Below are 12101 nucleotides of genomic sequence, written 5' to 3'. Positions count from 1 at the left end.
AATATCCAACTTACGATTAAAGAATAGTCTCCGGAAGGGAATGAAGTATAATACATATTTAAGTAAAGTATATTAGCGAGCCCCCGTTTCCTGTGAAAAATATCTTCTACCTTATCTAATATTTATATCACAGTTGAACTGCAAATTATTACTATAATTTACAAAGACAGTAGAGGTTGTAATAGACCAGCCAATAATATAGTGTGGAGCGAGAGTGTACAAATGTGTGGAGATATATATGAATTCAATTTCTTTCTTTATTATGCACCCCATACCCATCCCGTGGGGGGTGGTGGAAATGATATTACAGAGGCACATAATCGGTTCAGGAACTGAACCCTCTAGTTCGTTTAGCTAAGCAATAATAATTTTTGACGCTAGTTAGAAAATTATTAAAGATATATGAGAGGGAGTGAAAGAAATGTGTAGAAGTGTGCGCAGTCGGTGTGCGCCGTCACCACTCACCAGACGCATCATGGCCGCCACCACCACACGCTGCTCCTGCTGCTGCCTATCTTAACCCAGCTCTCCTGCCTCGTCCACCACCCGCCCGTCACGCCATGGAGAACGAGGTGCAGGTGCTGGAGGTGCTGCCCAAGAGCGAGGAGACGGCTGCCGCGGAGAGCGAACACGAGGAAGGAGAGATAAGTGAAGAAGACGACGACGACGAAGGAGGTAGTGACGATGGTGGTGAGACAAGTTGCTGCTCCTCCTCCTCCTTCTCTCCTCACTCTCCCGCTCCTCACCACTCTCACAACTACCCTCAACACTTCTCCTACCCGCCAGGTGAGGAGGCGGGCTAACACACTTGTGTGGGCATGAGCTAACCCCGGGGGTGGTGGTGGTGGCTTGGTGACCTCTTGTTATATATCCTTCACTTGTTCAAGGACAGTACGCGTCTCTGCTGCGCCTTCACCTCTATGTACTGGGCCACATATATATATATATACATACATATACACCCGTTGTTAGTGTACCTTGGTTGAATGTGTGGCTATTATGTTCATGTATCGTACTGGAATTTGGCAGTTATATAGGGTGGGCCAGAATTAGCTGTTTGTCTACGAAATCCAACGAATCTCTTCAAAACTACATAATTTCGTGTTTTTATCATGATACAAAAAAATGTGTAATAAAATCTTGATTGAGAACTTTCAACATGTGCTCTGTTTCTCTGCATATTTCATGTCTAACTTTGTTACAAAAAAAAAAAAAAAAAAAAAAATTATGTGAGGAGTTGTACACTGCAAATAAACCTTCATTATTTATGTGATCTACAAATTATGTACACGTTCCTGCTTAGTTTGGATAATGGTCTTCATTTACAGCATGCAATACCTGGATGTATTGTTTTTTTTATCAATGTCACACACGTGTCCTAGACTGGCTTCCCTAACCGATGTTGTTGGTTCGTGCTCAAACAGTTGTTGTATTCCTTCGGTACCGCCGTGCTCTGTCCTTGGGCATCCTCTTCCCATGTCGTCATATAAGGATCTGTTTCTTTTAAATTTGTTTACAAGTTAATGAATCACTTTATCTGTAGGACCAATTCTGTAAAATTTCCCCGCGAGTCTCTCCGACTTCATTATCCCGCAGTCATATTATACAGTATGTCGCCACAAAGGTGCAAGCTTATATATTCATTACTAGGGTTACGTTTCTGAAGAGATTGAAATAATTCAGAAATTTTTTCATTTTAACACATTAAATGATGAATGTCAATGAGTTTAAAAAAAAAAAATCCAATTTCATAGAAATATAGGTAATTCTGGGACACACTGTACATGGACAAGTACAAAACGTGTTTCAGTAACACTTGTGATCGCTGAACCCGGGTTCATTCCGAACACAAAGATTACACCACTATAACTCCCTTGCCTCAGGAAGTTACTTCCACCCCGTAATTCTCTTCACCAGAACCCTTGAGGCATATTACTACGTTAATACAGGAACTTGATGAAAGAACATATGGAAGGTGATTAAAAGGCAGTCAGATTTTTCCAATTTAATTACATAAATATACTCTGATAATAATTCTGATAATAATTAACACCTTAACCAACTTTCTCTGGTTAAATCAGTTTCTCATATAAATAAACCCACATTACCTTCCTGGTCACCACCTGAACTTTTGACCTCTGCCTAAGTCCCTAATACCGAATCATCACTACAACTCTCCACACCCGGTTAGTCTTCCATACAATACTCATGTACTGCAGACTCGACTTGATCACCAAGATCACATTTGGTCAGTTTCACTTCATTGTTGCCACGGGCGGAGATAAGGAGAACTCGTTAGGTCCGCTGCTACCACAAGACTTCTCCAGCCGGTCATAGCTTCAAACCTTACAACCTGCATCCCAAGGAGGGTATAATCCAATTAACTGTAAATCTCCTTGTTCTCGAAAACTAGGTCACCCTTTGTCCTCTTGGCTGATAGTCATTTGGGTGGGCAACGGCTGTCTTAATCCCTTTGACCTTGATGCGTGTGACCAGTCTGAATATTTAACATGTACTTTTGCCCATCATTTGTTAAGAGTTGTGCTTGACTCACTAGCTAATATTCACTCCTAACTTGTGGATTACAACAATATGTATCATGTGACTGTATGCATACTTTCATGTAACTTGACCCAACACATGATAGGCTGTGTATTAGCTTGTTCCCTGCCCCGGGCTATTGTACCTAGTGCATTTATACATCCCTGTATTTGTTGCATGAAATGAAGATTCTGTACGTCCTCAGCTCTCAACCGAGGAACCTGGGTTTAATCCTTGAGCAGTGCATGAATGACTAGGCATATTTCCTTTCACTTGATGCCTCTGTTCATCTAGCAGTAAAATGGGTACAACAGAGTTAAACAACTGTTGTGGGTTGTATCCTGAGGAAGGTCGGTAGCTGGCCTAGGAGGACCTTGATCAACACCTGTACTGTACTGTACTAGGCTTCCTGTTTCCAACATTAGGAGTATTAGAGCAGCTTGTACACAATACTAATTTCTCACTGATTTTTCTGACAGATTCAGGTGAAATCACACATTTCTTCCATTTTATACATTTTGTTTCACTATTTGACTTGATAAATATAATAGTTGGTAATACAGTAGTACAGTACCATGAGCAATTAAAAATATTAATGCTTAGCATATGTAGTTTTAACATTTGGACAGCGGCTATGGGGAAATTGTCATAAATAAGTCATAAATAAAAATAAAGAAACTTTATAGTATAGACTTACTAATTTGTATGCAAAATTTAAGAAAAAACAGGCTAATAAGTGAATATTTATTATTTCACTGAGTGGAGGTACTCTGGAAGGGTGCACAGTGGCAGTGTTTGGCACCTGTCAAAGCATTACAATCACCTGTGCTTGATAGTTCAATAAATCACTAAACTATATGTTTAACAGATCTCTAACCTTGTCCATTGAGGACAGAATAAAATGTATATACAGTGCTGTATACTAATTAGCATCATAAACGTGAGGCCATGTCTGTGGTAGAAAATATAATAAAAAAAAACCAGGTGCTCGACTTTGCGGACACTTCCTGTGTTATCCTCGGATGTTTCACTGATTGTTTATCACTTGTTTTCCTTTAGTTGCACCTGCAGGTCTGTTATATCCATGTTTGAATCATACACGTAAAAACCCAGACAAGAGTTTAAATCGTGGTGTGACGATAACAGCATTCATCTATTAGACGTAACCACAGGAGTTTTTTCATGGGTGAATGTATTCTACATTACATCCATATAGAACTATTTAATCCTTATTTGCATCATACATATAGAACCCAGACAATAATAGTTTTTGAATCTTCATGTGACATTACCCTGTGATTCCACTTAACCTGGATCATACCTGAAGTGGGTTCCTAAAGTTCTGTTCCCCAAGCCTGGCTTGGGGCTATGCTTCGTGTAATAACTTGTCCAACGGGCCGTTACTTGGAGTGGCCTGCAGACCTGCTTATCTACTTTAGTTTGGTTGGTATGGCACTTCTTGAAGGAATGTCTAATTTTATCTTGAACCAAACACTGTTCACATCATCCAAGAATTAATTTGGGCAAGGACTCACTGTATGAACAATTCCTATCTGATTTTGATAATAATAATTAATAATTCGTTGTCGGGGACAGGCAGCCAGTTTATACATACAGTACATGTTAGGCTTATATCGAGATCCCCTCAGGGTCGAATTACTGACCCTCCGTAGGATGCAACCCCCACAATCTAACTCCTGGGTACCTATTATTGCTTGGTGGACAGGGCCCTTAGGGAATAAGAAATGCCCCTAACCATTTCTGTCCTGCCCGGAATAAAACCTGGAATTCTCAGAATTCAAACCTGGAATTTTCGGAATTCAAACAGAATTAGAAGAATTTGAGTCGAATGAACTCTACTGTACAACCGGGACACTTTTGAGAGCTATAGATGGAAGCTTGATTGGCAAGCGGGATCAAAGCAATATTAATGCGGACTTGGATGGGTTCGTGTTAAATAACTTTATTTATGTACACATAATTGACAAAAACCTGTGAGTGCAGGACTGGACTGTTTTTGGTTTTCAATGTAAGATGTACACATTGCGTGTAAAACTATTTTCAAAGAAGTTTGTTGCAACCCACTTTTTGCTGCAGTTCAGTTTGCTGATGTTTGTTCAACATGTTTGCTGATGATAAGATAATAAGGAAGATAAGAAACTTAGATGATTGTCAAGCCCTTCAAGAAGGCCTGGACAAAATAAGTGTTTGGAAAACCACTTGGCAAATGGAATTTAATGTGAATAAATTCCATGGTATAGAATGTGGAATAGAAAAACATAGACCCCACACTACCTACAACGGGGTGAGAATAGCTTGATCTACCTCATCCCTTTGTGTGTATTTTACCTCAATAAACTTGGTTCAATTTCAAAACCTATAAATTATGTGAGAAATCTTTAACCCTTGCACTGCTCACCTATTTTCGGCAAAAACGTCTTGGTGCAATTGTCAAGGACATATTTTCGTTATTTTTACAAATGTTCAGGTAAATTTAATGTCAAAATGTTTCCAAAGTCAACTATTTCCATTTCAAAACACAAATAGTAATGAAAACATTAAAAAACATTAAAATATAGCCAAATTAAAAAACAAAGAGCACAACTCTCTGAGCGCCTAAAGGCGCTTTGCGCAGTGCAGTGGTTAAAGAATTCTGATAAAGATGTAAGTTCTAGATCGATGGTGCTAGATAGAAAAGTATTACCTGAGGATCACATAAAGAACTTCATGTGAGGAGCCTGTTACACTTTTTAACTTCAGAACTGCTTTTAAATACATGGATGGCAAAATGCTAAAGAAATTGTTTATGACTTTTTAGACCAGAGCTGGTATGTGCAATGGTTGTATGGTGCCCATATCTTAAGAAGAACCTAAACAAACTGGTTAAGTGCAAAGACATGCAACTAAATGGGTCCCAGAACTGAAGGACAAGAGCTACGAGGAGAGGTTAAAGGCATTAAATATTTCAAAACTAAAAGAGGTGATATGATCACTACATACAAAATAGTAATGGGATTCAATAAAATTGATATGGAAGAATTCCTGAGACCTGGAACTTCAAGATCAAAAAAGTTATAGATTTAAACTAACTAAACAAAGCTGTTGAAGAAATGTAAGAAAATTCACTTTTGCAAACAGAGTGGTAGACAGTTGGAACAAGTTAGGTGAGGTGGTGGTGAAGGCCAAAACCGTCAGTAATTTCAAAGCGTTACATGACGAGTGCGGGAAGACGGGACACCACGAGCGTAGCTCTCATCCTGTAACTACACTTGGGTAATTACACAATAACTTGCCTTACAGTAAGCAGTTATACAATTAGTGTATAGAATTTTGTAATGTTTTGGTAACTTCCATTACATATAATAATATATATAATTAAAACAATATTATCACTGGTATACAAACCAGTCAAGAGTAAATATAATTACTAAATGCTAACCACATGTTGAGGGCAAATTGTGCATATTGCCGACAAGTGGTTAGACCAATCCTACTCTTGATGGGGTTAATAAAGGAACAAAATTGAATGTGCTCGCCCATGGAGGGGGTGGGGGGGGGGGGGAGAAGGCAGGAAACCCAAACCCAGAGTTCAAGCTCAAAAGCCACACAATTCTAATGAGAACAGGGTACATCTGAAAGTTATAAGTAGCCAGTGCCAAATTAAAATAACATGATAATTTTAAAGATCTTTATTCTTTTAATATATGTAATATTTTATTTGCAATTGTTAGGGATTATATTTCAGGATTTCTGAACTGAATGGCATACTCTGGTCCATTGCTAAATCTCTGCCTGAATTCATGAGCCCCCATTCACTGTGAATCCATCCAAATCATGTTGACCAGACCACACACTAGGTGAAGGGACGATGACGTTTTGGTCCGTCCTGGACCATTCTCAAGTTGATTGTCGACTTGAGAATGGTCCAGAACGGACCGAAACGTCGTCGTCCCTTCACCTTCTAGTGTGTGGTCTGGTCAACATACTTCAGCCACGTTATTGTGACTCATCGCCTGCATCCAAATCATATTGCAATGTAACAATGGTGGTCTTTTAGAATAATGTGCATGCTTCCTTAACAGCAGTAAACAGGGTACAATCATTCCCTTCCCCCCATGGTATTCTCTCAGTCCTGGTTTACTACTACTGTATGTACAATTCATAAAAATGTTCAGAAAAATAACTTATTTGCATGCGAGTTAAAAATTTGAACATTTTACAAAATGAAACGTAGAATTTAATTATAACGTTACTGAGTTTGGTTGTTGAAATTTGTGTAAGCTACCCAGAGCCATCTTAACAGCATTGTAGGCCAATGCCCTGGGGCCCCCTACCCAGATGATGGACCCTGGGCATACACTAAAGTGCAGAATTACCATCTGATAGCGATACTCAAATTTAATGTAATATGAAAAGGAATTTGAATCATGGGCCTTTCCAACAAGATGTAATTATCCACTCTGCCAAGAGATCTCCTTAACAATATAGCAGCACTGGGCATCTGGGCACAACTAACTGCCAATTGTGCCCATGCATTAAGATGGTAAAGAAGATTCCCCTCAACTTTTATTTTTCATTGTAGGAAAACTCTTGACTAAAAATAAAATAAACAAAAAATTCTCACTTAATATTTTAATTAAATAAATATTACTGGGTATGATACTGCCCAATTCTCCAGCCCATAATTATTATTTATGTATAGTGATTTCACTCTTATGTAATAATAGTCAGATACAGTATGTCGAATATTCACATTTTTTCAAATGCATTTTGTTCAAATATTTAGTTTTAGGCAAAGTTGGTTTTCATAAATTTCTAGTGAAAACACCTTGTTATAAGCCACATACATAGATTTAACCAAATGTCTCTGAACCTTACAACACTAAAGAAGGGAGAGAGGAGATATGATAGGGACATATAAAATACTCGGGGGAATTGACAAAGTGGAAATAGATGAAATGTTCACACGTAATAAAAACAGAACGAGGGGACATGGGTGGAAACTGGAAATCCAGATGAGTCAGAGATGTTAGGAAGTTTTCTTTTAGTGTGAGAGTAGTGGAAAAATGGAATGCAATTGGGGAACAGGTTGTGGAAGCAAACTCTCTTTATACTTTTAAAATTAGGTATGGTAGGGAAATGGGACAGGAGTCATTGCTGTAAACAACTGATGGTTGGAAAGGCGGAATCCAAGAGTCAATGCTCGATCCTGCAAGCACAAATAGGTGAGTACACACACTCTCACTGTATACATACACATGCACACACATGTAAAATTAATATCAAAATCTTGTGCCCAGAAGGTCTGTTGGTTAGACAGGCACTGTCATATGAAAGTGGGAAATTAGGTAAGCTATGACTTCCCATAACTAGGAGAGGCTATTCAGTTTTTAAGAACCATGTGGGCAACATAGGTGTTCAAACATTGACTCAAATGTAAATTGTCATGATGATCAATTTAGTTAGATTAACACATGATTACGCTTTGAGGATTAGTGTGTCAGCAGTTGTTGGATATTGTGTACATAAAAGAACCCTATAAAGTGCATTTAATGTTTACTTTTTCTCTAGATTTCACCCAGGAGAGGAGAAAATCAAAGAAAATCTCATCTGTAACTTCTGAGGTCATTATCTATGATGACTATGGTCGTACTGCTATCTTCACAAGTCCTAAGAAAAGAGCAAATAGTGGGGGAGAAACGAGTAGCTATCCTAGAGTTGCCAAGGGAGTTAGACGGTGGTCAAGAGATGATTCGAGCAAATGGCGAGAAAAGGACAAGGAAATTGGCAAGCACCAGAAGGATGGTGCCATGGGCCGAAGACGGCCAAGTGCACAACTTGAGGGCGCTGATCTAAGTGTAAGGAAAAAGAATAAAAGGAAGCTACAAGCTAGCAAGAAAGGCAGAGAGAAGACTGAATTTGAGAAGGATGCTCCTGGAGACCCACAGGTGCCCAAGAAAAAGGCTGACTATGACCAGGCACGCAGGCATAGGAGCCCTAGTAGTCCTCGTGTTAGCGAAATATCTTCCTGCAGTGATGATGAAAGCTCTCTGAAGCCTCAGAGGGGCAGAGGTTAGTTATTTAGAGGAATACAAGAGTTTGCAATAATTTTCTAAATTCTTACTTTTCACTATATATTTTGCTATTGGTCTACCACCTAAAATTGATAGAAAACTGAATATTGGCTTCATAAAACTTAAAAAATGACTTGTCTTGTTTAATGTCATCAATCATTGTCAAATTGCGATAATCAGTGGGGGGGGGACAATCATTGCTAGCTGGTTGACAGGCTCGTGGATGATCTGGCTGACTAGTGAAAGTTTGGGACTAGGCAAAACCAGACAGCTTATCACACCTGTACATAACTTGTTATGCACACTTGCTGAGATAAACTTGGCAATCTTGAGGAAGTGTATCCAAGCCCCTCTTTTTGTTGTCTAGTTGACCATACAATTGGATACCACTCAGTCTTGTACACTTAACATACACCCTTTCCTCCCCCATCCCTCACTCCACATGAACTTCTGACTAATCCACAACACATGCTTCTGTTCCTTTCCTTCCTGTATGTGTGCTGTCCCTTATCCCCCTCCCCAAGTCTGCCTGTTCCCCCCTCTTCTCCTGTCCTTTCTTCCCTATCCCCTTTCTCCCTTGTCTGTCCTCCCCCACCCTGGTGTGTATGTTAGATAGCCAGAGTAGTTTTTATATCTACAAAATCATGGTCATGTGTATTGTTTCAGTAATCCAGTGAAGCTTTAATAATGTGGTCTAGGTAAGTGTTAGGCATGCACCATCCTGAGTAATATGCTTCACATAAGATTCAGCTAACCACCATAATTTACAGGAATGCATCCCCAGTGGTAAATAAGGTACCATACCATATTTAATTACCAAATTCAATTGCAAAAACGCTACCTATATGCTCGCACAAGACGAATTTCAAAATGCTGGAAAATACATTGACATTTCATTAGAAAAGAAGTTTGCAAATGCATTGCAGGATCAAGAAATTAAGAGAACCATATACAGTACTGTATCAAGTTGTACTTTTCATTGTGTAACATGGAAATATCTGTACAGTACACTATTGCAGTTTAAAAAGTCAGTGATTTGTTTGGATAATTGGATTGTAAATTTTTAAGGCCATTCTGACCTCGGGCTTGACTTTTGCAGCATGCAGAGTTAACACTTTCCCGCATTTGATGATTTCGTGGGTCGTCACCAAATTTTCTTACGTTTCCGCATAACAGACTATGCGTGTAGTCCGGCGAAAAAATATTTGTATAAATTCCATTTATTATCCGATCAACTTGGGAATAGTTTACAAATGTTTGCCATGAAATTTACGTTTTTTCTAATAGCCGAACAGCTTATTAAAGAAAACGGTGTGGCAGTGAATCATCGTGGTAAAACAATTGTATTATTGACACGAAGAGTATAATCGACGTAGTTTATATATATGTTGCCGGTCGAACGCATCCTTATGTGACCTTTAATACTTATGTTCTTATAGAACATTCTATTGCGAACACATTGGAATAAAAATGAAATACATACATCGAAAAATAATGTCAGGACAGTGAATTGAATATACACTTTTCAAAGCGAGTTTCGCCGATATGCCGCCGCGGGTAACACTTCGGCCACTTCCCACACTGTTTTGGGTGGGCTACGACATTGAATCTATATTTATATGCATATGTCCGTGTAGAGAATTTTATTGCGATTCCAATGATATCACAATTAGCGATGTAGGACAACTGTAGGCTTCGCAACCATTAAGAGAGTGGAAACATTTTGTTGCTGTTTGGCGCTCTCGGCTAGTGATCTGAATAGTTTTTTATTTGGTGTTGATAGTCCTTATGCTTTGGCGGCATTTTATAGGTATGTTCTTATAGACAATTTTATTGCGAACACAGTGATACCAAATTTAAATACGTGCGCCTTCAATTATTGTCAGGACAGTCAAAAGAGTACACTTTTTCGGTCTTACCGTGTAGGCGCGCGAAACGCCGAAAGCACATACGGTAAGTTTTTTTCAGAACGCATTGATCGTGAAAGTGTTAAGTTTCAATACACGCTGCCTGAAAACAGGTATTGGCAGTTTTAGATTTCAAGGACCTCGACTGGCTTTTCCATACCCAAAGCTCATCAAGAAATGAGTTAATAAAACTTGTGAAACTAGCTTTTTAACATATTACCCCCTTGTCATCTTGCTAATGTTAAACCTTTGTGGCTGCCTAGCCTAACTTCAGCAATAAGCCCTCCTTCCCCCCAAAAAATTATGAACTGCAATTATTAGATAATGAGATTAGGCAATCTTATATTGTAATGGCCGGGCTTGGAGTAGAACAACTCTCAGAACCCCATCAAGCAGGTAACACCATAAATGGTGATACTGTATTTATTATTTCACCATAAAACGAGTCAGTTCAGAGGATATTGGCAGTGCCAGGCTGTCTGCCCTTAGCATTTCCAAAGGCACGCCTTTTGTGTGTTGTCACAGGTTGCAAAGGTCTGGTCTCATCAGATGACCTCGCTCTGCTAAGCTAATAATTACAGACGGGTGGCTGTGTTCTATCCATCAAACAAGCCGCTGTCTAGGTGTGGTAGGAAGATAGCCAGAGACTGTCTCCTGGTAGGTGGAGTTTACCTCCAGGTTCCCCCTTTAATACCTGAGGAATTGTACATTAGAGAGAGAGAGACAGACTGACTGACTTCACTACACTATAGGCTATTTCTGAGCCCAGTAAGCTCAGGAATACAATTTCCGGTCAAAAATGTAGCACTCGGCGTATGCAGTTCTAATCGACCCCAGACACTACAGCTTCTACACAGAACAGACGGCAGACTAGGACCGCATCCAGCTACAACACACACCCACACAGAGCTCCGCGACTCCAGCCTTGCTCTGCTCTGCTCTGCTCTGCTCTGCTCCAAGCTCCATCTCAACGTCTACAACACTGCTGTATCCAACACTACTAAATAAATATGAAAATCCACTAAATACTGTGTATCTAATCTACTCAACAATGTAACATAATCGTACGTTACATTAGTACGTTACTAATGTAACGTACGATTGTTACTTGTTGAGTAGATTAGATACACAGTATTTAGTGGATTTTCATATTTATTTAGTCTTGGATACAGCAGTGTCGTAGACGTTGAGACGGAGCTTGAAGCAGAGCAGAGAGTGAGGCTTGTCCCAGGGCAGTGGGGGACTATGAATGTCAGCCATATCCCCCCCCCCCCTTCTCTCTACCATCTTATACTCGGAGACTGGTGAGTGAACTTGTAAGGTTGACATATATTGTGTTCCAGCTTATATGTTCACTCACCAAAGTCTCTTTGAGCATTAGATGGTAGAGAGGAGGGTGGTGGTTCATCAGATATTCATTGTCCCCGACCACCCTGGCACAGGCCTAGTTTAGGATGCTGGAACCTCTGGTGTAGTGAAGCCTCTCTCTTTTTCTTTTCCTTTCTTTCTCTTTCCTTCTCTTTCTCTTTTTCTCTTTCTTTCTCTCTTTCTTTCACAGGATTACAATTATTAATTTGTT

General features: G+C 39.5%; 1 protein-coding gene across 2 annotated transcripts in view; it reads left to right on the top strand.

Moving 5' to 3' along the window:
- Positions 1-203: 203 nt before the first annotated feature.
- Positions 204-12101, top strand: part of LOC123754279 (uncharacterized) — a 35261-nt gene continuing 23363 nt past the window's right edge. The window contains exons 1-2 of one of the 2 annotated variants that reach the window (XM_045736521.2): positions 204-786; positions 8113-8613. In XM_045736521.2, the coding sequence (XP_045592477.2) occupies positions 561-786; positions 8113-8613 (727 nt within the window). In that variant the 5' untranslated portion in view covers positions 204-560. The remainder of the gene's footprint in view (positions 787-8112; positions 8614-12101) is intronic. The other variant, XM_045736523.2, reaches the window with a different exon arrangement.

Source organism: Procambarus clarkii, chromosome 18 (assembly GCF_040958095.1).
Source record: "Procambarus clarkii isolate CNS0578487 chromosome 18, FALCON_Pclarkii_2.0, whole genome shotgun sequence".
In the NCBI taxonomy this organism is placed as follows: Eukaryota; Metazoa; Arthropoda; class Malacostraca; order Decapoda; family Cambaridae; genus Procambarus; species Procambarus clarkii.
This window is presented reverse-complemented; position numbering and strand designations above follow the sequence as displayed.